Below are 25,647 nucleotides of genomic sequence, written 5' to 3' on the forward strand. Positions count from 1 at the left end.
AATAAAATAAAATAAAATAAAATAAAATAAAATAAATAAAGCACAAGGGCTGCAGTGAGCCTGGCCGGGGCAGCAGCGCTCCGCTCCCTCCCCGCAGCCTCGCAGGTGCCGGGGCCGCCTCTGGCCGCGGCCGGGGCGGGGGCCGGGGGCGGGCTGAGCGTTTATAGCGCGATAACGCCCGCAGAAGTTGCAAACGCCGGCGAGCGGCGCCGGGGACGGGCGAGGACGGAGCTGGGCTGGGAACCGGGGCCGCCCCGCCATGGGCAACGCGGCCGGGGGGCTGGAGGGGGGCGCGGCCCCGCGGGAGCCCCGCGACCACCGCCCGCAGCCCAGGGCCGCCCCCGCCGCCGCCGCGCCGCCGCCCCCCCGGGAGCCCATGCCCGGCAACGCCGAGCTGGAGGAGCGATTCGGCCGCGTCCTGGTGAGCGGGGACGGCGCCGGGCAGGGCAGGGGGGTCCCACGAAACGGGGGGACAGGGTGGGGGTCCCTCCGGTATCGGCATCCCTACCGGTGTCACCATCATTAGCGCTATCATCAGCGGATTGTGACTATTCCGTAGTTGTATGAATTATTTGGTTTATTATTTAATTGATGTTCTTATTAATGATGATGCCTGCCCCGCTGTCACCTCGCTGTGCCGGGGACGCTCAGCCCTGGCCCGGGATGACCCCAGCGCTCCCTCCCCGCCTCGCTCTCACCTTGAGGGGGGGATCCGACCCCCAAATCCCCGGGGTGACCCCGAGTCCCCGAGCCCGGGCAGGCTCCGCCATGGCGGGATCGGCGGCAGGGCCGGAGCGCGCCGGTGCTGCGGATGGCGATGCTTCGCTCACCTCCTCCTCTTCCTCCTCTTCCTCCTCACGGAGCAGGGGAAGCCCCGGCCGGTGGGCAGCGGGCGATGGATGGATGGCAGGATGGATGGATGGCAGGATGGATGGATGGATGGATGGATGGGTGGATGGCAGGCAGACAGCCCCGGGAGCCGCTCGGTTCTGCGGGAGAGCAGCTCCCGCTCGCTGCTCCGTCCTTGAGCGGGGCGGGCCGGCCGTGACCTTCGCGCCGGGTCCCCCCACCGCGCCACCCGCTCCAATCCCTGCCCTTCCCAAAAACGCCCCGAGGAAAAGGAATCGCTGCTTTAACCCCTCGAGGAAAGGGAATCTCTGCTTTAACCCCCCCGAGCCCCTGGCAGGTGATGGAGCCGTTTGTGCCCATCCCGCTCCGGGCGCAGCTTCCTCAATGCCGGGATGCGCTCGGTGGGACCGGCCGGGATCTGCTCGGTGGGGTGTCCCCATCCCAACCCCGAGCACGAATTCCTTGGGAGCTTTTTTATCTTATGGAGTTTATAGGATAATTTGGGGTGAGCGATCCCCGCAACCGCAGGGGGTGAAGGTGATGAAGGTGAGGAAGGTGAGGAAGGTGATGAAGATGCGGGACCCCACGGCACTCCCGGGGGACAGGGTGTGGTGGCGGTGCCTCTGATGGCTCCGGGGCAGGAAGAGCACCTCGGTGTTTCCGCTGTGAGGCCCCAGGAAGCGCCGCTTTCAGCCGGGCTGGGCCCTGCAGGTTGCAAATTCTGAACCAAAAAATGATCAGAAAAGGGGAAAATGTTGCTTCAGGCTCTCAGCAGCACTTTCTGTGCCCTCATCCCGAGGGAAAGGCCTTTTCCAGGGGAAGGGGCACCCAGGGGGCTGGGCATGGCCTGAGGGGAAGCGAGTGCTTGTGAAAGTGGCTGTCCCAATTCTGCTTCCTCCTTTCACAGTCCCTTCCCCATTCTCGTGGCTCCGGGGGGATGGGGACAGGGGGTCCCCTCTGCCCTCACCCACCACAAACACATTCCCCAACTCTGCCTCCAACTTTCCAACTCCTGAGCTCCGTGGTGGAGCAGGTGGTGACGAGCTGGGAATCTCCTGGTGGGACACGATCCAGACCTCAATGTTGCCATGGCTGCAGTGATGCCATGAGAGAACCAGTTTGGGGCTGGACACCCCAAACTGGGACAGCTGGTGGTGCAGAAAAACCCAGGGAGGAGCCATGGGGATCCAGATTGCTGCCAGGAAGGGGATACACCCATTCCGTGCCAAGAAATGGGAATTTAAGTTTCCCAAAACTTCATTCTCAAAAATTGGCTCCCTCCCAGCTGGGGCACTGTGGCAGATGCTGCCTTGGCAGAGCCATGGGAGGGTTGTCCTGTGCCAGGCAGTTTGGGATGTGACCAGGTGGAATTTTGGGATGGAGCAGCTTTGCTGCTGGGATAGGGATGCCCAGATACTCCTGCTTGAATGATTTCCCCCCTTTTGCAGGTCAAGGGGCATTAATTGGGAATATATAAATGGAATTGTGAGTTGAGGTGTGGTGGAGTCAAAATGAAGCAGTGTCAGGCTGGGACAGGGGCTGCTCCAGCTGGGAGCTTTGCTGATGGGGCTTTGCTGCCTCTTCTCCCTGGAGCTGGGGCAGTGCAAGGCCAACGTCAGCACTGCAGATGTTTGCAGATGTTTGCAGATGTGCTGCTGGCCCCAGGTCACCAGAGAGCCCTGGCCACAGTGTCAGCCTCGGCTCCAGCAGGAAACAGAGCTGGTCCTCAGCTTCCTGCTGGATCCATCTCCAGCACGGTGGCCAAGGCTGGCTGGGGGATGTGGGGCTGCCCCAGGGTGTCCCCAGCAGTGTCCTGGGTGGGACATTGTGCCACCAGCTGCTGGATCAGGGTCAGGAGAGTGTCTTGTGCAGGATCACTCTTGTGCTGCTGGATCCAGAAGAACATCCCAGTGCAGGGTGGGCAGGCAGGAACCCAGCAGGGATGAGGGGACACTGGTGGGATCAGGCTCCTCTCCCTGGTTTGAGCTACAGCAGCTTCTGCTTGCTCTTAAAATAGAGCTGGAGCCACAGGAGGCAGTGGCAGCTCAGCCCCATCCCATCCCATCCCATCCCATCCCATCCCATCCCATCCCATCCCATCCCATCCCATCCCATCCCATCCCAGCCCATCCCATCCCATCCCATCTCAGTCCAGCCCAGCCCAGCCCAGCTGCCACCACCCTCCCGGCCATCCTGGGGACAGTCAGTCTGTCTGTCTGTCTGTCTGTCTGTCTGTCTGTCTGTGTTTCCTCCTGCCCACCCTGGGTGGGTTTGGGTCTGGTGGATCCCTGATGGAATGGGTTGGTCCTGGCCATGTCCCCCAGCCCAGTTTGGGCGTGAGGGAGCTCAGGGAGCCCTGAGTGGGCCTGATGCTGCTCTGAGCCCTGGGAAGAGGCAGGAGAACAGGTCCAGTGGCACTGGCGGGGACACCATGGGACAGGTGGCACTTCAGGAATGGCCATGTCCCAAATGCCCTTGTGTGCTGTGTCCAGGAGGGATGGAGCATCCCAGGAGTGGCACAGCCCATCAGTCACCCACACACCTGCAGATGTTGGTCCTTCCTGCCCCTCAGCCACCACCTGGGGCTGTCCCCTGCCCTGTCCCCTCCCTGTGGCAGTGCTTTGTCCCTGGTGCTGCCTGGATCCTGTCCCACCCCCCGTGCTGCCCAGGCTGCCCATCCCTCTCTGTGCTCACACATCCAGTGCCCCAGAAACGGCTCTGCCAGGGTTTTACAGCACAAACCCTTCCCTGGGGGTGCCAGAACATTCCGTGCCAGCCTCGGTGCGCTGCCCGCTCACGTGTGGCACAGAATGAGGTGTCTGGCACCCAAAATAGCTGCAGCCCTGCCAGCCACCACAGCAAGAGGCTGGTTTGTAGAAAATGGTGTTGGTGCTGCTTCACCTCCCCTGGCCCTGGCGGTGCTGGGTGCCAGCCGGGCTCAGCCTGCAGTGGGCATGGCTGGGGTGGCCCTGCAGGCTCGGGAGCTCTTTGGGGTGTTGGGGACATTGGTGGCACCCCTCAGTGACGGGCTGGGCTGTGGGGCTGCTGGGAGCCCTGGGTGGGATGAGGGTGATGGGGACAGCAAAGTGTGGCTCCTTCATCCCTGTCCCCAAAGGATGAAGAGGAGGAGGATCAGGTCCTTCCTCTGACATGTTCGGGGTGCTTGGTTGCTGCCCTGCCCCACATTATCCACTCTGTCCCATATCATTCACCCAGCCCCACATCCCCCACTGTGCCCCACATCACCCCCAGCCCCACATCCCCCACTGTGCCCCACATCACCCCCAGCCCCACATCACCCATCCTGCCCCACATCATCCACTGCCCCACATCATCCACTGCCCCACATCACCCACTGTGCCCCACATCCCCCACTGCCCCACATAATTCACTGCCCCACATCATTCACTGCCCCACATCACCCATCCTGCCCCACATCACCCATCCTGGCCCACATCACCCACTGTGCCCCACATCACCCACTGCCCCACACAACCCACTGTGCCCCACATCCCCCACTGTGCCCCATACCTCCCACCCTGCCCCACATCACCCACTGCTCCATATCACCCCGAGCCCCACATCACCCACCCTGCCCCACATCACCCACCCAGCCCCACCTCCCCCAGCCATCCCCCCCTCCCGGCAGGAAATGAGAACCGGTTTTTTTGGGGTTTTTTTTGAGCTGCCGGCTGAGGCTCCTCAGCGGAGCCGCTTCCTCCCAGCACCACGAGCCCACCCGGGAGGAGCCCCCACCCACTTTGTACCCGACCGGTGCCACATCCTGCCCGCAAGGGAGGCACCAGGGCTCGGGGCAGAGCCACCTCCGTGGGACAGCCCTGCCACTCCCTCGAGATGGCTCCTGTCACACCCAGGGTCCTGCTGGCTCCTGTCACACCCAGGGTCCTGATGGGTCCAGGTCCCACATGGGATGGTCCTTGTGGCAGGTGCCACCATCCCCTCTGTGCCAAGGGTGTCCCACAGGTGTGGCTGAGCCCTGGCTGGGCTGTCTGGCTGTGTTGTCCCTCTTGGTCTCTTGGTCTGACCCTCATCCATCCCAAGGATGGAAGCTCAGGATCAGCAATGGTGACAGCCAGGTGCTGCTGTCACCTTGCCCATTCCAGAGACCAGCAGCTTCACAGTGAGGCCATTTCAGACCCTGATTGTCCCCGTGCCCAGCCCTTGGTGCCAGCCCAACCCAGCTGCTCCCCAGCCACAGCTCCTGCTTTTGGCTTCTTGCAGAAGCAGCTCGTCAGGTCCTCCCTGGAGGAGCTGGTGGTGGAGAGGTTTCTGTTCCTGCCCACCACAGTGGGACCTCTGGCCTTGGACCTGCTCCTCTGTGGGCAGCCAAAGCCCTGGGAGATGCCTTCCTGAGAGGATGTGATTGCTCCAGCATGGCATGCACCCCACGTCCCCATCATCCTCCTCCGGGAACCCCAGGACTGGGATTTAGGGGTGGCTTGGGGCCGTGCATTGCTCCACATGCCATCGTGCACCTGCCACCCACCAAAACCTGGGTTTTCAGCAAAATAACACCCCTGTGAGCCGAGCTGAGCTGCAGGCGGCCCAGGCCACGCTGGTGTCCCATGGAGGTGCCCCACGTGTCCCCGAGCAGGGGCAGGGCCGTGTCCCGCTGATGGCGGGGGTGGTTTAGGCAGCGGAAGCCACATCACGTCCTGTGGGGGCTGGGGGACAAGGAGGGACCTGGGAACAAGCCAGGCCTGACGTCATTGTGTCTCAGCAAACGCTGCTGTCCCCAGATGGGCTCGTCACCCTCTGTGGTGGGGGGGACTCAGGGGTGACCCCCAGGCACCGCCCAGGCTCCTGGGGCCCTCTGTTGTCACCAGTCGTGCCCCTGTCCCTCAGTTGTGTCACCAGCCATGTCCCTGGGTCCCTCAGTTGTGTCACCAGTCATGTCCCTGTTCCTCAGTTGTGTCACCAATCGTGTCCCTTGGTCCCTCAATTGTGTCACCAGTAGTGTCCCTGGGTCCCTCAGTTGTCACCAGTTGTGTCCCTGTCCCTCAGTTGTGTCACCAGTCGTGTTCCTGTCCCTCAGTTGTGTTCCTGTTCCTCACCCCGTGTGGCACTGCTGGGACTGGGATGGCTGAGGCACATGGGACACTCATGACATGGGTGGGTGTGTCCAGCTCTTCCTCTTGTCCTCCTTGGGGACCCTCAGGTGGGGAAATCACTGATGGGTCCATGGGATGCTCACATCCTGGGAAATGTGGTGTTCCCAACTTCCCAGGGTTGTCCCCATCATCCCACCAGTGTCCCCATCCTGAGAATTCTGTTTTCATTTCCCCACTGTGATCCCACCCTCCCACCACTGTCCCCATTGTTCCACCACTGTTCCCATTGTCCCACCAGTGTCCCCATCTTCTCACTGGAATCTTCATGTCCCACCAGTGTCCCCATCTTCTCACGGGAATTTTCATGTCCCACCAGTGTCCCCATCCTGAGAATGCTGCTTTCATTTTCCCACCATGATCCCATCATCCCACCAGTTCCATCGCTGTTCCCGTTGTCCCACCAGTGTCCCCATTGTCACACTAGTGACCCCATCTTCTGGAATTTTGTGTCCCACCAGTGTCCTCATTTTCTCACTGGAATCTTCATGTCCCACCAGTGTCCCCATCCTAAGAATGCTGTTTTCATTTTCCTACCATGATCCCATCATCCCACCATTGTCCCATTGTTCTATCACTGTCCCCATTGTCCCACCGTGTCTCCATTGTCCCACCAGTGTCCCCATCTTCTGGGATCTTCATGTCCCACCATGGTCCTCATCTTCTGGAATTTTCATGTCTCACCAGTGCCCCCATCTTCTGGAATCTTCATGTCCCACCAGTGTCTCCATCTTTTCACTGGGATCTTCGTGTCCCACCAGGATCCCCCTCCTGCCATGGGTCTCCCCATCTCTCAGAGCTCTCTGAGCAGGGGGTGCTCCATCCCTGGGGTGTTTTTGGGGTGACCCCCAGCACTGACACCCTTCACCCACAGAATTCCATGAACCTGCCCCCGGACAAGATGAAGCTGCTCAACCAGTACGACAACGAGAAGAAGTGGGAGCTGATCTGTGACCAGGTGAGCTCCAAGCTCAGAGTGTCCCCAGTGCTGTCCCTGTCCCCAGGTGCCACTCGTGGCATGGTTTGGGCACCAGCCTGGCTGTACCAAGCCCTGACATCCATCTCATCACTGACACAGCCCCTCATTAACCTCATTAGGCAGGGGTGGGGACAGGGACACTGTGGCTGCTGTGGGGACAGTGGCACGTCCCTTGCCTCACGGGTGGCCCAGTTTCAGCCTCTCTCTGGGCTTGCAGGAGCGTTTCCAGGTGAAGAACCCTCCATCCGCCTACATCCAGAAGCTGAAGAGCTACTTGGACACGGGTGGGGTCAGCAGGAAGGTGAGGGGTCCCCGTTGCACCCTGGTCCCCGTGCCAGGCTAGGCACAGGGACGGTGCCAATGGCTGTCCCTGTCCCAGTGCCAATGGCTGTCCCTGTCCCACAGTTCAAGAGGAGGGTGCAGGAGTCCACGCAGGTGCTGCGGGAGCTGGAGATCTCCCTGAGGACCAACTACATCGGGTAAGGGAGGGGTGGCATTGTCACCCAGCTGCTGCCACCACCTCTGGGATGGGGATGGACGTGTGCTGGCTCTGCCTGGAGGGTGACAGCAGGATGGGGGGGCTGTGGCTTCATCCTGAACCCTTGGGAGGGCTCTGATGGGAGGTTGAGAGTACTGGGGCGTCTGAACCCATTATGGCTCTCTGGTACCCCCAGGGTGCCCCCCCTCCCCTACCCTGGCTCTCCTGGACCCTGGTGGGTGCCTACTGTCCCCAGGGCCAGACTGTCCTGTCATGGTGACACAATGGCAGTGGTGGCAGGAGAGCCCTTGGGCTGTGTCCCCCCCATACCAAGTTCATTGTGGCACTCACAGAAATGCCAGCTCATGGTGCCACCTCATGTCCCCAGCGTGTTCCACCCTTGCTGGGGACCTCTGTTCCACCTTTGCTGGGTGTCTGGGTGCAGGGGGAGGGAGGACGTGGGGGTTGGCAGAGCTCACTGACCCCTCTGCCCCCTCCAGATGGGTCCAGGAGTTCCTCAACGAGGAGAACAAGGGGCTGGACGTGCTGCTGGAGTACCTCGCCTTCGCCCAGTGCTCCGTCGCGTACGTCCCCAGCGGGTCCCCTGTCCCCAAGGCTGGCATCAGCCTCCCCTGGGGATCAGCAGGGCTGGGGAGGGGTCCCTGGGGGTGCCCTCCCTTGTCCCCAGGGCGATGCTCCATGGCTGGGGCTGAGCAGAGCATCCCCAAATCCCTGAGGAGCATCTGCCCCTATTGGGGTGCCGCCAAACTGTCCCCAAGGCCATCATGTCCCCAAGGCATGCTGAAACACCAAACTGTCCCCAAGGCCACCATGTCCCCAAGGCCACTGTGCTGTTCCCCAAGGCCATCATGTTCCCAGGGCCTCTGAGCCACCAAACTGTCCCCAAGGCCATCATGTCCTCAAGGCATGCTGAAACACCAAATTGTCCCCAAGGCCATCATGTCCCCAGGGCCACTTTGCTGTCCCCCAAGGCCATCATGTCTCCAAGGCATGCTGAGTGACCAAACTGTCCCTAAGGCCATCATGTCCCCAAAGCATGCTGAGCCACCAAACTGTCCCCAAGGCCATCATGTCCCCAAGGCCACTGTGCTGTCCCCAGGCCACCATGTCCCCAGGACTGTGTAAACCCCCATGCAGTCCTGAGGGACACCCACCCATATTGAGGTTCCACATCTCACGTGTCCCCATGTCCCCACCAGGTACGACATGGAGAGCTCAGAGAACAGCCCTGGCTCTGACAAGGGCAAGGAGAGGTCTCTGGAGGACCTGAACAGGAGCAGCTCCTCGTCCCCCACGCAGGGCTCCTCCAAGCCGCGGCCCCTCACTGTAAGGTAACGTGTGGTGCCGTCCCCAGCTGTCCCCGTGGTGTCCCCGCTGTCGCCTCGCTGCTCCCCCGCGCTTGGACAGGGGCTTGGCAGGGACAGAGACGCAGGCCCGGCCCTAAAAATGGGCGCCCGTTGCTGGTTTGAGGGTGGGGACAAAGCCACATCCCCCTGTTGTCCCCTCCTGGGACCGTGTCCCCCACCCCGGCACTGCTCTGGGGTTTTCTGGTTAAACCCCATGAATACACCAAAATTGGGGGAGTTGGAGATTTTGGGGCAGCAAATGGCATCCCCTGGGTTAGACCCGGGTCGGAGGGACGGGCCTGTGTCCCCCGTGTCCCCCCAGCCCGTCCTGGCCGCTCTCGCTCGGTGCCCGCAGCCCCGTCTAACCCCGCTCTTCTCTTGCACGCTGCCGGGGACGCGCTGACGGTAGGTGACGGGGCACCGGCGGGACGGGGACACCCCGCTGCTGTCACCCAGGGCATTGGGGACAGGGCCATCCCCGGTGGGCGGGGGGTATCCCAGGGACACCCACCGCGGTCACCCCACGGGCACCGCGGGGTCTGCAGGAGCCGGGGTGTCCCTGCCAGCCGCAGGGACAGGTCAGGAGGGACGTGGCACTGTCCCATCGCTTGTCCCCGAGCGCGGGTGGCCGGGGGCGGCGCGGGAGCCCCGTTTCTCCCTCCTGTCCTGCAGGCTCTAACGCGCCTCCAGCTGCTGCCTCTCGAACCAGCACCTGCACACCCTCCTCCTCCGCCACGTCCACCCCTGCGGTGCCCCGGGCAGCGATGGGGACAGTGCCCCCAGGTCACCCGGCAGCTTCGGCCCGCCCCGGTGAGCCTCCGTGTGCACGAGGGGACCCCCAAAACCCACCCCACATCACACCACCCCCCGATACCAGGGTTTTAGATGGGCACGGACACGCGGATTTGTCCCCTGGGTGTCCCCAGCCCCGCTGCCACCCCCTGCGCTGTCCCCGCTTTGCGCTGAGCCCGCTGTGCCCCGGGCCCCGCTCAGCCGCGCTCTCCCCGGCCAGGCTGAACCCCTCGCACAGCAGGAAGACGCTGCGCAACTCGCGGCTCGTCAGCCAGAAGGACGATGTCCATGTGTGCATCATGTGCCTCCGCGCCATCATGAACTACCAGGTGCGAGTGGGAGTGGGCGACATCCGCGGGTACCCGCCCGGGGCTCCCCCGACATCCCCCGGCATCCCCCGGCATCCACCGGGATCCGCCCGGAGCTCCCCCAGCATCCCTCGGGACCCACCCGGAGCTCCCCCGGGATCCCCCGGCATCCCCCGGGATCCACCGGGATTCACTCGGGGCTCCCCCGGCATCCCCCGAGCCCCGGGGGCAGCTCTGGGCTGGCACCGGCTCTGCTTCCCCCGGCTCTGAGATGTCCTCGCTCATTCTCCTGCCTGGTGGGGACCTTGAGGGTCTCCCGGGGGACCCAGGACCCCATGGATGCTCCTTTGTCCTCCCCAGTCTGGCTTCAGCCTGGTGATGAACCACCCGGCCTGCGTCAACGAGATCACCCTGAGCCTCAACAATAAGAGCGCCAGGTAGGGGCTGGCCTGTCCCCGGTGTCCCTTGTCCCTCTGTCCCTGTCCCCTGGTGTCCCTTGTCCCCCTGTCCCCTCAGTGCCAGCCCCCTCACACCCCCTGTCTCTGCAGGACCAAGGCTCTGGTGCTGGAGCTTCTGGCCGCTGTCTGCCTGGTCCGAGGGGGACACGACATCATCCTGGCTGCCTTTGACAACTTCAAGGAGGTGAGCAGGGACAGCCAGTCCTGTCCCCAGCAGGGACATCCAGTGCCCAGCAGGGACACCCCATCCCCACACGAACATCTGTGCTCCATTTGGGTTTGTGCCTCAGTTTCCCTGCACCACCCCCAAACCTCTGGCTCGCTCAGGGGTGTGCCACTCACTGGGTTTGATGTCCCCATGCCACCATGTGTCCCCAGCGGCACCAGGCAGGGTTGGGATGGTGTCACCAAGGCACCTCCTGTCCTGTCACCCTCCTGGGTGTCCCCTGGCCATGTCCCCCCTGCCCTCAGCCCCCTGCTCCCCCCAGGTCTGCGGGGAGAAGAATCGCTTCGAGAAGCTGATGGAGTATTTCAGAAATGAGGACTCCAACATTGACTTCATGGTGAGTGGCTGCTGGGACCACCCTCTGCTGTCCCCAGGGTATCCTGTCCCCAAGGCTGCTGTGCTGTCCCCAGGCCATCATGCCCCAAGAGATCCTAAGCCACCACACTCCCTGTCCAAGGATGCTGAGTGACCAAAACTGTCCCCAGGCCACCAATCTGTCCCCAGGCCACCACGACCTCAGGGGCTGCTGAGCCACCATGCTGCCCTGGGGGTGGCATGTCCCAAGGGCTGTTCTGCTGTCCCCAAAGGCTTCTAAGCCACCAAACTGTCCCCAAGGCCATCATGTCCCCCAAGGCATTCTGAGCCACCAAACTGTCCCCAAGGCCATCATGTCCCCAAGGCCACTGTGCTGTCCCCAGGCCATCATATCCCCAGGACTGTGTAAACCCCCATACACTCCCCAGGGCCACCACGTCCCCAAGGGCCACCAATCCCCCGGGGCAGCATCCCCAGGAGCCACCCTGGCCCATGCTGGCCGTGTCCCCACAGGTGGCCTGCATGCAGTTCATCAACATCGTGGTGCACTCGGTGGAGAACATGAACTTCCGAGTGTTCCTGCAGTACGAGTTCACCCACCTGGGGCTGGACCAGTACCTGGAGGTGGGAGATCCCAGGGGGGGTGATCCCAAGGGTGGGAGTGGGTGATCCCAAGGGTGGGAATGGGGTATCCCAAGGCTGGGTGACCCCAAGGGTGGGAGTGGGGCATCCCAAGGGTAGGTGATCCCAAGGGTGGGAGTGGGTGATTCTGAGGGTTGGAGTGGGTGATCCCAATGGTGGATCATCCCGGGGTTGGGGGTGGGTGATCCCAGGGGTGGGTGATCCCAAAGGTGGAGGTGGGTGATCCTGAGGGTGGATGATCCCAAGGGTGGGAGTGGGTGATCCTGGCAGTGGGCGTGGGTGATCCCAAGGATAGGAGTGGGTGATTCCAAGGGTAGGAGTGGGTGATTCCAAGGGTGTGTGATCCCAAGGGTGGAAGTGGGTGATCCCGAGGGTGGGCGATCCCAAGGGTGGGGTTGGGGGATCCCAAGGGTGGGTGATCTCAGTAGTGGGAGTAGATGAACCCAAGCCTGAGTGATCCCAGGGGTGGGAATGAGTGATCCCAAGGGTGGGTGATCCCAGAGGTGAGGGTGATTGATCCCAAGGGTGGGTGATCCCAGGAGTGGGAGCGGGTGATCCCAGGCCGGGGGTGTCCCTGTCACCGCTGGTGACCCCGGTTTGCCGTCCCTCGGCAGACCCTGCGCCTCACCGAGAGCGACAAGCTGCAGGTGCAGATCCAAGCCTACCTGGACAACGTCTTCGACGTGGGGGCCATGCTGGAGGACTCGGAGACCAAGACGGCGGTGCTGGAGCACATGGAGGAGCTGCAGGAGCACGTCAGCCAGGTGGGCCGGGGGAGCGTGGGCAGCGCCGCTGACGCAAACCCCGAGGGAGGGATGGGACGGGGACAGGGCTGAGCTGAGCTGAGCGGCGGCGCCTCGTCCCCCACAGCTGACAGAGAAGCTGCAGGATGCGGAGAACGACTCCATGGCCAAGATAGCGGAGCTGGAGAAGCAGCTGAGCCAGGCGCGGCGGGAGCTGGAGGAGCTGCGGGTGAGCCCAGGGGAGGCTGGGGGTCTGAGGGGCTCTAAGGGACACCGGTGACGTGCCGGGGTTGTCACCCGTTGTCACCGTGCAGGAGCAGCTGAGCCCGCCGCGGCCGCCCAGCCCGCCGTGCCCGCAGCCGCAGGAGTGTTACCGGCTGGCGCTGGAGCGGCGGCTGGCGGAGCTCGAGGAGAAGGGGCTGGTGCAGATCCTGCGTGGGCCCGACGGAGACGTCGCCATCGAGATTGTCCCCGTTGTCATAGAAACCCCCGCAACGCCCGTGGTTTCCGGGGACAGCACTGCCGCCACCACCCCAGGTACGGCGGCAGCGAGGGGATGTCCCCTTCCCGAGGGGACACCTGGCACCAGGGAGGGGTGGCAGCGAGTCTGGGCACAGAGAGCGAGGTGGGGATGTGCCCAGGGACTCAGGGCAATGCTGTGGTGTCACCCTCTCACCCACCTCTCCTTTCCCTTGCAGATGCTCCGGCTCCGGCTCCGGCCCCACCGCCCCCACCCCCCCCGCCTCCCCCGCCTCCCCCACCCCTACCGGGGGCTGATCCCATCCCCCCCCCACCCCCCGCTCCCCCCCTGCCCGCGGGCACCCCCGCCCCTCCCCCAGCCCCCCCCCTGCCCGGTGCCCCGGTGCCACCGCCCCCCCCACCGCTCCCGGGGGCACCGGAGGGCCCCGTGCCCCCCCCTCCGCCACCCCCTCCCCTCGGTGGGGAACCCCCAGCCGGGCCGGGAGCCCCCTCCAGCACCAATGGTTCAGGTGAGTGTGACCCGGGGGTGCTGGGGATGCTCCCAAGGATGATGGGGATGTCACCCAGGGGTGCTGGGGATGTGACCCAGGGATGGTGGGATGTGACCCAGAGATGATGGGGATGCTCCCAGGGATGGTGGGATGTGGCCCAGGGATGCTGGGGATGGATGCTGGGGATTTGACCCAGGGCTGCTGGAAATGCTCCCAGGAGGGGTCTGGGGTACCCTGGGGTGGGTGTGATGTGTCCCCCTCCCCGCCTGTGACCCTCAGTGAAGGTGAAGAAGCCGATCCAGACCAAGTTCCGCATGCCCGTCTTCAACTGGGTGGCGCTGAAGCCGAGCCAGATCGACGGCACCGTGTTCACGGAGCTCAACGATGAGAAAGTGCTGCAGGTGAGCACAGGGACAAGGGGACAGACACAGGGGGATTCAGCGCCCCCGGCCATGCTGAGCCTGCCTTGTGCCCACCCGCGGTGTCCGGGGCTGCAGGAGGAGCTGGAGGTCAGGAAAGTCCTTAGCACCATGGAGAGGGACACGGGATCGGGAGGGCTTCTCCTCTCACCCTGTTCTTGTCCCTTTGCTCCATTTGCACCTTCACATCCTGTCCATTTCTTCCTCCTCATCTCCATCCTCTGGTCCCCTCCTCACTCCTCTCTGTCCTTTGTTCCATCCTCACCCCCTTGCTCCACCTTGATCCTCACTCCTCACCCTTATCCTGCTCCTCTGGCCCCGTCCTCACCCCAGATGTCCTGTGCCACCTCCCGGCTGTGTGTCCCCACAGGAGCTGGACATGAGTGACTTTGAGGAGCAGTTCAAGACCAAGGCTCAGGGCCCTGCCCTGGACATCAGTGCCCTCAAGGCCAAGGCCACGCAGAAGGCGCCCAGCAAGGTGACCCTGATGGAGTCCAACCGTGCCAAGAACTTGGCCATCACCCTGCGCAAGGGCGGCCGCAGCGTCCAGGACATCTGCACGGCCATCGAGACGTGAGTGACCCCCACGGGGTGGGCAGGGGGGAGGAAGGGCAGGAACAAGGGGTTGGGGTGGTGGAGGGTGTGGTGGGATGGAGGGGTTGGGGTGGGGATGCAGGGACAAGACAGAGAGATGGAGGGTGGAGGGATCAGAGATGGAGGGATGGAAGGATCAAATACAAAGAGATGGAGGGATGGAAGGTTCAGAGGTGGAGAGATGTAGGGTAGAGGAATCAGAGATGGAGGGCGGAGAGATCAGATACAGAGAGATGAAGGGATGGATGGATCAGAGATGGAGGATGGAGGGATCAGATGTGGAGAGGTGGAGGGATGGAGGGATCAGATACAGAGAAATAGAAGGGTGGAGGGATCAAATACAGAGAGATGGAGGAATGACAGGATCGGAGATGGAGGGATGGAGAGATTCAATCTGGAGAGATGGAGGGATGGAAGGATCAGATAGAGAGACAGAGGGATGGAAAGATCAGATACAGAGAGATGGAGGGATGGAAGGATCAGAGATGGAGGGATGGAGAGGTCAGATATGGGGAGATGGAAGGTGGAAGGATCAGATGTGGAAAGATGGAGGGATGGAAGGATCAGATGTGGAGGATGGAGGGATGGAGGGTGGAGGGTTCAGATGTGGGGAGATGGAAGGATCAGATACAGGGAGATGGAGGGTGGAGGGATCAAATACAGAGAGATGTAGGGATGGATCAGACCTGGAGGGATCTGATGTGGAGAAATGGATGGATGGAAGGATCAGATACAGATACATCTCCCACAGAGATGGAGGGTGGAGGGATGAGAGATGGAGAGATGGAGGGATCAGATGTGGGGAGATGGAGGGATGGGAGGATCAGATATGGAAAGATGGAAGGATGGAAGGATCAGATAGAGAGAGATGGAGGGATGGAAGGATCAGAGATGGAGGGTGGAGGGATCAGATGTGGAGAGATTGAGGGATTCAATCTGGAGGGTGGAGAGATCAGATACAGAGAGATGGATGGTGGAGGGATGAGTTACAGAGAGATAGAGGATGGAAGGATCAGATACAGAGAGGTGGAAGGATGCAGGCACCAGCTGTGGGGATGGAGGGATGCAGGGATGAGATCTGAGACAAAGGGCAGTGGGAGCCAGGCACGGACAGACGGATGCAGAGAGCAGCTGTGGGGATGGAGAGATACAGGAACCAGCCAGGAAAGGAAGGGATGTGGGGACCAAAGACAGAGAGATGGAGGGATCAATATGGGGAGACAGAGAGATGCAGGATCCAGGTACAGAAAGATGGAAGGATGCAGGAGCCAGCTGTGGAGACAGAGGGACAATGGAACAGCTCAGGGTGACAGGGGATCTTGGGGACCTGCAGCAGGGCCTGACCATGCCGGGGGTGTCCCTTCCATGCAGGTACGACCAGCAAGCCCTGAGCCTCGACTTCCTGGAGCTGCTGCTGCGCTTCCTGCCCACCGAGTACGAGCGCAGCCTCATCGGGAAGTTCGAGCGGGAGCAGCAGGCGCCGGAGGAGCTGTCGGACGAGGATCAGTTCATGGTGCGCTTCAGCAAGATCCCGCGGCTGGCCGAGCGCATGAACGTCATGATCTTCCTGGGCAGCTTCGGGGACACGGCCCAGCTGCTGATGCCGGTGTGTGCTGGGGACAGGGGCTGTGGCCACACTCACACCCTGCCCTGGAGGAGTGACGGGGTAGGAGGGTCAGGATGGATGGAGATGAGAGATCTCTGAGCCAGGTTGTGGAACTTGGGGTTTATTGCAAAGGGCCTGGGTGCAGGGCCCTGCTGGGAGCTGCAGCCACAGCTCAGAGCAGGCTGAGAGAGGAGAGGGGGAGAGAGGATGAGAGGGTGAGAGAGTAAAAGGGGTAAGAGCATAAAAGGCAAGAGGTAAGAGCTAAGACAGCAAAGTTCCCATTTCAATACAATAAATCTTCTTCTGTGTTGAATATTCTGATTCCCACTAACCAATCTAGCACAAGATACAAATCCTACAGCATTTACAAACAGCCTATAACAACCATTACATTACCACACTGTATTACATTTTAAACCCTACAAACTCCTCTTTGGGCCCCTTCTGCCAAGCTGTAGGGTCTGCTCTGACCCTTGGGCCTGCCTGCAAGCAGAGGGTGTTGTTCCATCAAAAGGGGATCACCTTCAGCTGGCCATGCCATTGTTTTCCAGTTGTTCAGTAACTGGAGGATCTCAAAGCTTGCTTTCATTTCAATCTCACTTATAGTTTCTATATTATCAAAATCTTTTGCCAGACAATCATATTTATAAGGCTTTCCTGGTTCATCTCCCCCAACACTTCCCTCCTTCCCTCCCACAGCAACTCAACGCCATCATCGCCGCCTCCATGTCCCTCAAGTCCTCCAGCAAACTGCGGCACATCCTCGAGGTGAGGGCTCGGGGGGAGGCGGCCCCGTGGTGCACACAGAGTGTCCCTGGGCACTGTGCCCCCTCCTGGCCCCTGTCCCCAACCCTGGTGTCCCCACAGATTGTGCTGGCCTTTGGGAATTACATGAACAGCAGCAAGAGAGGAGCTGCCTATGGATTCCGTCTGCAGAGCCTTGACGCGGTAGGGATGGTGTGGGTGCCATGGTGTGGGGTGATGGGGGCACTGCCACTGCCAGGGACACCCTTGGGGACACTGTCACTGCCAGGGACACCCCTGGGGACAGAGGGACACAAGGAGCAGCTGCAGAGATGGAGGGACACAGGAATCTGCTGTGGGGACTGAGGGATGTGAGCACCAGCAGTAGGAATGGAGGGATATGGGGTTTGGCTGTGGGGACAGATGTTGGGATGGAGAGGAAAAGGGATGGAGATACACTGGAATGAGGTGGAGATACACTGGAAGGATGGAGATCTGATATGGAGAGGTTAAAGGAGTCAAAGACCTTGATGAGGAAGATGGGATGAAGGAAGATGGGGACCAGTGTAGGGACAGAGGGAGGAAGGTCACACATGGGAAGGTCACAAATGGGACAGAGGGATGATGAGACTGTTGGGATGGAGGAGGCAAAGGGATGGAGATACACAGGAATGGGGTGGGAAGGATGGAGATCTGATATGAAGAGGTTAGAGTCAAGGATCTTGATGAGGAAGGGGAGATGAAAGAGGATGGGATGAAGAAAGATGAGGACCAGTGTGTGGACAGAGGGAGGACATGGGAATGCAGGGATGAAGGAGATACACAGGAATGGGGCTGGAAGGATGGAGATCTGGTATGGAGAGGTTAAAGGAGTCAATCTGATATGGAGAGGTTAAAGGAGTCAAGGACCTTGATGAGGAAGATGGGCTGAAAGAAGATGGGCACCAGTGTGGGGACAGAGAGAGGGAGGAAGGTTACACGTGGGAATGCAGGGATGAAGAACCAGATGCAGACCCAGCCATGGGGATGGAGAAGATGGGGATCAGCCATGGGGGTGGAGGGATGCAGACCCGGCTGGGGGATGGAGGGACGGACACACACCCAGCACACGGACACAGGGCCACCAGAGGCAGCCCTGAGCGGGGTCAGGGGTGGCGGCTGCGGCTCGGGGCTGACTCTGCCCCGCCCCAGCTGCTCGAGATGAAGTCCACAGACCGCAAGCAGACGCTGCTGCACTACCTGGTGCGGGTGATCATGGAGAAGTACCCGGAGCTCACCGGCTTCCACACCGAGCTGCACTTCCTCGACAAGGCGGGCACAGGTAGGGCCCGGGGGCAGCGGGCTGGGGGTCGGGGCAGCCCCTGGCGCTCGGAGCCCGCCCTGACCCACCCTGCTCCCATCCCGCAGTGTCCCTGGACGGGGTCCTGCAGGACGTGCGGAGCCTGCAGCAGGGCATGGAGCTGACCCGCAGGGAGTTCATGCGGCAGGACGACAGCCCTGTGCTCAAGGACTTCCTCAAGGTCAACTCCGAGGTGATGGAGAAGCTGCAGGCTGACAGCAAAACCGCCAAGGTGGGTGCTGGGGTGGGGCCATGGGACAGTCCCTGCGTGGGGACACCCTCTGCTCACACCTCTGTCCCTGCTGGGGATGTGGCTCCAGTGGGACAGGCAGGATTGGAGGTGGCAGAGGCTGGAAGGAGCTGCTGAGATGGGGCTCAGCCCCCAGATCAGGTGTCTCTGCCCACAGGAAGCCTATGAGTCAGCTGTGGAATATTTCGGGGAGAACCCCAAGACCAGTCCCCCCACCACCTTCTTCCCCATGTTCATGCGCTTCATCAAAGCCTACAAGGTAGGAGGGGACGTGGGGGTCGCTGTTTCTGAGGGCTGGGAGGAGATCTGGGACGCCTGACTCCACTTTGGAGCAGTCACAGGCTGGAATGCCTTTGGGGTGCTCAGAGATTTTGGAGCTGGGTTGGGGTGAGCTGTGAGGTGAAGAAGGAGGGGGGGCTGCAATCCTGGATTCCCCAGGCTCATCACACCCTCCCTGCCTCTCTCCCAAGAAAGCAGAGCAGGACATTGAGCTGTGGAAGAAGCAGGAGGCTGCAGCCAAGGAGGCAGAATCTGGCTCCCCTGGCAGCGAGCAGCAGCCCGAGGTGAAGGTGCCCCCATGTCTGTGCCCTGCTGGGGTCCCAGAACTAAACAGGTCCTGGGGTGGGAGGTGAAGGGGAGGGTCCCCCACATCCTCTGGGGTGTGATCACAGCACTCAAGGGCCCTGTGCCCTCCCAGCTGCCTGTCCAGAAGGCCAGGAGGCAGCAGATGGACATGATAGCTGAGCTGAAGAAGAGGCAGATGGTGAAGGAGCCGCTCATCTACGAAGGCAAAGATGGGGCCATCGAGGATATAATTTCAGGTGAGAGATGAGTTCAGGTGAGCAACCCACATCACACACCCAGTGCTGGGGGCTGCAGGCGCTGTCACAGGAGCTGGGGGGGTCACCAAACCCCACCACAGGGACCAAATCTGCCTGCAAGCACCTTCACATCCCCCACATGGCAAAGCTGCTCCCCTGTCTCATAGCGCTTCCTCCTCTTCTGCTTCTTCCTCCTCTCTCCTCCTCCTCGCTGTCTCTGGGTCGCTCTGCTCAGCTCTCAAAACTGTTCCTTTCACGGCCCGGACGGGCAAACGCTCGTCCCGGCTCTTCTGCGACGTGAGCTTCAACGAGGAGAGTCCTCTGTAGGTAACGTGGGGCGGCGCGGGCGGGCGGGGGCTCCAGGGCTTCCCTCCCGTCCCCACCGGAATTCCTGCGGGATTTGTGCCACGCTGACACCCGGGATCAGCCCCGGGGCAGGGCCGGTGCTCGGGGTCCCACGGGCTGGTTGTTGGGAGCTGCTCCTCCCATCCCTGCGTTCAGCCCTTGGCTCCCCCTGGGTGTCCTCATTCCCAGAGGGGGAAGTCCCGGGCAGAGACAGGACAAGGGAAAAGGGTTTTAAATGAACAAAGGAGAGTTTTAGGTTGAAGGTTTGGAAAAAATTTAATTCCTGTGAGGGTGAACCCTGGCACAGGGGATCCCTGGCAGTGCCCAAGGCCAGACTGGAGCACCCTGGGGCAGTGGAAGGTGTCCCTGCCATGGCACTGGGTGGGCTTTGGGGTCCCTCCAAACCAACCCATCCCACATTAACGCGATGGCTGCGGTTCCTCTGCCATGGCGGGCGGGCAGTGAAGCTCACCCATCCCCGGTGCTTCCCCCGGTGCAGATCTGCGGAACAACCCGTACCGGCGGGGGGACAAGGCCCGCGGCAGCGCCAAGAAGCGGGCGGCGGGGCAGAGCCTGCAGGCGACGCCGGACATGGCGCTGTGACCGGCGCCGTCCCTGCAGCGGCAGCACCGGGCCAGCACCGTCCTCCCGACACGGATGGGACCGCAGGGTGTCGGTCCCTGTGCCCGGGGCTCGGCGGGATGGACAGACAGTGCCCGCTCCGAGCTGCTCCAGCCGCTTGATGTGCCAGCTCAGCTGGGCACAGCACCCCCGGCGCTTGCTTGGCCGCGTCCCTGAGCTCCTCTCCGCAGCCGGGCGGGTCGTCCTGGCTACAGGGAAGCACAGAAAGGGCTCCAGCTTGTCCTGGAAGGAAAAGAGAGGCTGTCCCATCCCGACCCCGGCCCTGTGTCCTTGTCCCACGCTGCGGGAGGGGAGGGGGTGTCAGCCAGGGACACAGCGCTCCCCGCACATCTCCCCGCACATCTCATCTCACACCTCACATCTCACATCTCATCCTCCCCGGCCCGCAGAGCCCCCCCAGAGCCGCGTTCCCAGCCCGGGCACCTCCCAGAGCCAGGGGCTGGCAGCGGTGCTATTGTACAGCATTTTATAAAGTCTTCCTTCGAATTTCTCCGCGCTGCGGCAGCGGGGATTGGAACACCCCCACGCAGGGCGGCCCCAGGGCTGTGGCGAGCAGCGCTGCGGAGGCTCCGGAGCTGCGACATCAGCAGCAGGGACAAATTTCCCTGCGAGGTGGTGGCATCTCCATCCACCTGCATGCCCGTCATCCTTTGGGATGAATTGGGACTGTCAGCTTTGTGGCGCTCCCCGTTTTCTCGGTGGGACTCTCAGGAGATGCCGCAGCCCCAGTCCCTGCTGCCGCCTGCAGAAGCGGCCCCGGTGCCGCACGAACCTCTCGGTACCGACCCGGACCCGGCTCTCCCTCCCTGCCCGGCCCCGCTGCTGCTCAATAACCCCGCAGTGCCGTAGTTAAACCTCTCCTGGTGCATTCACCCCGCTCCTCCCTCCTCCCGGCCCGTCCTTCCTCGCTTCAGCCACAGCAGCCGCTCCTTCCTGCTGTATTTAAGCTGCTTCAGCGCCGGCTCCGTGTCCGGGGAGGGATGGAAAATGAATGTGTAACTTATAAATGCCTTTAAGCCAGAAATGTAAACCATTAACTGCTCATTTGTATACATTATTTTTATATACTGAAGGCCTGTTTAATCTAAAGCACAACTGTAATAAAAACGTCAGAGTTCATGAAGGACTTGTCTGGGAGAAGGGTTTGTGATGCTGTCATGAAGGGAGGGAGAAAAGGGAGGAAAGATGGGGTGAGGGAAGGATGGAGGGAGGGAGTGGCTGCCCCATCCCCAGGTTGAACAGGGCTTGGAGCACCCTGGGATAGTGGGAGGTGAGAGGATGGAACGAGATGATCTTTAGGGTCCCCTCCAACATAATCCAGTCTGGAATTCTAGCAACAAACCACCCACCTTCCATTTAATTTTTTTTTTTTTTTTGAGTTCAACAGCTCTGAGGTCTGTTCACAGCACAGACATGTGGGTGCGTGACAGCACAAAAAATGTGTGTCAGGGTGAGTGTCCTCACTCAGCAGCCTGGCCACAGCCCCTCCCCAGCCTGCTGGGGAAGGATTCAGCTCCGTGCAGACAAACAGAGGGGCTGCAGCACTGGGAGCTGTGGGGGATCCCCAGAGCTCTGCCTGCCTCACCCCTGTGCTCCCAAGCAAGGCTGAGCAGCTCCCAGTGCAGCAAATCCCCTACAGAGGGACAGAGGGAGGACAAGGGACTGTCTGCTTGGGAGGAGAGAGATGCCAGGCTGCTCAGCAAAGCCTGGGATCCATCAAAGTCAGTGCTGCCTCTTCAGCCCCAAAAATCACAGAATCCTAGACCTAGACCCCCAAGGATCATCCAGTCCAATTCCTGCCCTGCAGACACCCCAGCAATCTCACCCTGGGCATCCCTGGCAGTGCTGTCCAAACCCTCCTGGAGCTGTGGCAGCCTCAGGGCTGGCACCATTCCCTGGGCAGTGCCCAAGCCTCCTCCCTGACTTCTCCTGAATCCCCCAAACCCAAGTTATACAGCAGAGTTCATTCAGACCAGGCTCCTCTTCCTGGAAAATTCTCATTCAGCATCACCATCTTGTTCTCTGGGACAACACATCAAACCACCAGCAACAACAAACAAAATCTTCTTTTTTTTTTTAGCTTTATTTTTTTCTTCCTGTGAAAATGCAGGTCAAAAACGTTAACTTCAAGAAATCACAGTTTCATAAAGTGTCATTCATTCCATACAAGCTCCTCATTCCAGCACCTTCCCCCACTGCCCATCTCAATGAGGAGATCCTCAGCTCACCAGCAGCGATTTTTCCAGACTTCCAGAAGGAGCTGCACAACAAGAGCCATCTGTGTTTATCACTCCTACTTGTCCTCCCCACCCTGAGCTGGGGTTCTGTCCTAAACACTCGTTATGAAACCTGACAGAACAAGGAAAATGCAAATCTTTCCCGACTTTCTGCTGTCAGTATTGCCTTCATCTGGAGGCCAGCTTGTTTGTGCCTGTCACAGCAAAGTGACAAGGCAAGGGAAGAGGAAACTGTCCTGGCAGCAGGAGGGAGCCAGGGACAGCTCAGCACAGCCTGGAGATCAGCCCAGAGCTCAGGGACTGGGAAGGCACCGGTGGTTTGTGTCCCCAGGCAGGGATGTGACAGCACATCCCACCCTGAGAGCAGGGACACGGCCAGCTGGGAGCCTGCAGCCTCACTGGGCACTTGTGGTGGCAGCAAAACAGGGCTGGAGGCCTGGGGCAAACAGGGGAATCCTGGCTAATGCTGCTATGAGGGGAGTGGGGAACATGGACATCTCCATGGGCCAGGAGATCTCCATGGGCTTGGGGATCTCCATGGACCTGGGAACATGGACATCTCCGTGGAACTGGGGAACATCTCCATGGACCAGAAGATCTCCATGGGCCTGGGGATCTCCATGGGCCAGGAGAGCACCATGAGCCTGGGGAACACAGGTATCTCTACAGGCCAGAGGAACACAGACATCTCCATGGGCCAGGAGATCTCCATGGACCTGGGAACATCTCCATGGGCCAGGAGATCTCCATGGACCTGGGAACATCTCCATGGGCCAGAAGATCTCCATGGACCAGGGAACATCTCCATGGGCCAGGAGATCTCCATGGGCTTAGGAACACAGATATCTCCATGGACCTGGGGATCTCCATTGGTCTGGGAACATGGACATGTCCATGGGCCAGGGAAACACAGACATCTCCATGGGCCAGGAGATCTCCATTGGTCTGGGAACACAGACATCTCCATGGGCCCTGTGAGGACATCCCAGGCCCAGGAGGGTTCCCTGCCCTGTGCAGGTGGCTGAGTTCAGGTTAATGCTGCAGATGCAGAGCCCAGGAGTCCTGCAGGCAGTCCTGCTGCTCCAGGGCTCACTCCCAATGCCCAGGCATGGAACTGGACACCAGGACATGGGAGCACCCCGCAGGTGACAGAGGCACAAGGTGCAGCCTTTGGGATGGAACCCACCATGCTTTGGGACTGACACACCACCACACACTCACAAAACAACCAAGTTTTCCTCCTGTCCCCTTGGAGCAAGCTCAGGAAAGGATCCAGGGATCCACTGAACCTGTGCTTGGGAGTCCTGGAAGAGGATCCCTCCTGCTCCAGAGCTTAAACTCTTGAGTAATTTATGGCATCTGAAAAAAGAAATGGAGCCAACCCCCCCCTTCCCCACTCCCTCCTGGAAGACATGTGCATAATGTGTTAATTATTTACTGAAAAAACTCTGAATGTGGCATAGTAGATATAATTAGGTGCCTATTTTGGACAACGTATTAAGTGCTTTAGAACAAAAAGTGCTATAAAAATGATACCCAAAGTGGTGACAGGTTTCATTTTTCTTCATGAGTTCCACTTTCTTATTACAAACTTGAGTTTTCTGATCAGGGATGTCACTGTCTGGTGGAGCAAAACCAGCCCATGCTCTGGGAGACCAAAGGGAAGGAGCATCCCTTGTTTAAGGAGTGCTGCTCCCCAAAAAGGGAGGCTCAGAGTTCTGCTTTTCCCAGCTATTTTCTGACTGAACTTCCCTTGGGAACACTTTGCTGCCCCATGGTGTCTCCCAGAGCAGCACAGACCTGGCAGAGCCCACCTTGGATTTGGGAGCTGCAGCCTCAGAGCTCTGGGAGAGGCACAGGCAGAGGGAGGGATTGTGATTTCCAGGTGTGCCAGGTCTGGAACAGCACAGCCCTGAGCAAACACACTGGGAGCTCACACCTCCCCTGGGATCTGTTCTGGGCTGGAGAAGGGTGAACAACACCCACCCACCTGAATTAACCTGTGAGGTTTCAGTGTGTTCCAAACATTCATAAATCAGTAAAAAAAACCAGTTTAAAGCTTAAGGCATTGCAGGCCCAGCTGCCCGTCCCACTCAGTGAACCCAGGCTGAAGTGAGGGGAGGAGTGGGAAGCCAGAGTGAGCTCACAGAACTGGGGCACTGGGCTGGACTGGGAGCTGGGAGGGAGATTTTTATAAACTCTGCAATAAAATTCAGCCCTGTCACAGCTGACAGAGCTGATGTCCCTTAACAGCACACCTGGAGTCCCACCTCAGAGGTGGGAACAGGATGGAGGAACAACCCCTCCATGGAATTCTGTACCCTTCTCCTGCCCTGCCTGCCAGGGACACCAGAGAGAGCAGCAGCTCCTCTGAGCCCTGCAGGTGGGAGCTGCAAGCAAAGCTCTTTCTGGAACAAAGTTCTTTTCTCATTCAAGAATGAAGCGACCGCGGGGAAGGGTGGGAGGTGAAACCAAGAGCCAGCCAGTGACTGCTGTGGATCCTCCCCATGCTAAAGGCTTGAGGTGGAGATGATGCTCCCCAGAGCCTACAGAAATGTTTTTTCCTCCAGCTGGAAGGAAGTCAGCCAGCTCCCCTTGGCACAACACTGAGGGCACCCAAGCTCCTCCTCTGGGCAAGCCCAGCCACGACCGACCTCACCTTGGAGCAGGAGCAGAGTTCTCGTGGCCCTGCTCTCCTGAACAGCACAACCTCCTTCCTCTGAAAAGTGAGGAATCTCCACCTACCATTCTCAAGCTCTAACACACCCAAAACAAGGAATTCCCACTGTCCTGGGGAATGTCTAAGCTCAGGACACGTCTTGGAAGTGGATCAGAGCAGCCAACAGCAGCGAGGGCAGCGAGCTGTGATCCTGCTGCAGCACAACCAGCAGCCACTGCACTTGGTGCTCCACGGCAGGGGAGGTCAGAAGCTTCTGCAATCCCTCCTTTCACAAGGTGCAAAGCTCCAGAGCAGGCAGGGCCTCAGGGCCTGTTCTCCAGCTGGCCGTGCTTGACACGCCAGGCCCAGCCCACGCTGCAGTCGGGGGCCAGGGTGCACTGCAGCTCGATGCCAGAGTCAGGCACCTCCATGTTGTAGTGCACAGGCTGCCCCTCCTTGGTCACCAGGCTGAAGGCGGGCACGGGGATCTGGGGAGCAGAACACACAGAGCTCAGTGCCACTTGCAGTGCCCTCCATCACACCCCTCTGTTGGGGAAGATGAAACAGGAAAGCCTTACAAATATGATTGTCTGGCAAAAGATTTTGAGAATATAGAAACTATAAGTGAGATTGAAATGAAAGCAAGCTTTGAGATCCCTCAGTTACTGAACAACTGGAAAACAATGATGTGGCTGGCTGAAGGTGATCCCCTTTTGATGAAATAACACCCTCTG

At 60.3% G+C, this 25,647-nt stretch overlaps 2 protein-coding genes across 12 annotated transcripts in view; one reads left to right on the forward strand and one right to left on the reverse strand.

Annotated features, from left to right (window-relative positions):
• The first annotated feature begins 259 nt into the window (after positions 1-259).
• Positions 260-21,140, forward strand: FMNL1 (formin like 1). 7 transcript variants are annotated; one of them, XM_074557917.1, is made up of 28 exons: positions 260-421; positions 6,853-6,936; positions 7,175-7,258; positions 7,363-7,436; positions 7,936-8,019; positions 8,656-8,787; positions 9,493-9,612; positions 9,815-9,923; positions 10,263-10,339; positions 10,451-10,544; positions 10,849-10,923; positions 11,415-11,525; positions 12,158-12,307; positions 12,414-12,515; positions 12,601-12,823; positions 12,985-13,275; positions 13,537-13,658; positions 14,047-14,249; positions 15,642-15,876; positions 16,576-16,644; positions 16,744-16,824; positions 17,812-17,941; positions 18,028-18,191; positions 18,367-18,468; positions 18,680-18,772; positions 18,907-19,030; positions 19,266-19,353; positions 19,875-21,140. In XM_074557917.1, exons 1-28 carry the CDS (start codon positions 260-262, stop codon positions 20,116-20,118), a joined length of 3,627 nt encoding a protein of 1,208 aa, XP_074414018.1. In that variant the 3' UTR covers positions 20,119-21,140. The 7 variants fall into 7 exon arrangements, with proteins under 7 accessions (XP_074414018.1, XP_074414021.1, XP_074414019.1 ...); XM_074557920.1 differs by having other exon boundaries at positions 19,266-19,357; positions 19,875-20,014; XM_074557918.1 differs by lacking the exon at positions 9,493-9,612.
• The window catches only part of MAP3K14 (mitogen-activated protein kinase kinase kinase 14), a 33,051-nt gene continuing 27,578 nt past the window's right edge, over positions 20,175-25,647 (reverse strand). For 2 of the 5 annotated variants that reach the window (XM_074557925.1, XM_074557926.1), the window contains exon 16: positions 20,175-25,401. In XM_074557925.1, the coding sequence (XP_074414026.1) occupies positions 25,237-25,401 (165 nt within the window). In that variant the 3' untranslated portion in view covers positions 20,175-25,236. The remainder of the gene's footprint in view (positions 25,402-25,647) is intronic. The other 3 variants (XR_012583617.1, XR_012583618.1, XR_012583616.1) reach the window with 3 other exon arrangements.

The sequence above is a fragment of the Zonotrichia albicollis genome, chromosome 23 (assembly GCF_047830755.1).
Source record: "Zonotrichia albicollis isolate bZonAlb1 chromosome 23, bZonAlb1.hap1, whole genome shotgun sequence".
In the NCBI taxonomy this organism is placed as follows: Eukaryota; Metazoa; Chordata; class Aves; order Passeriformes; family Passerellidae; genus Zonotrichia; species Zonotrichia albicollis.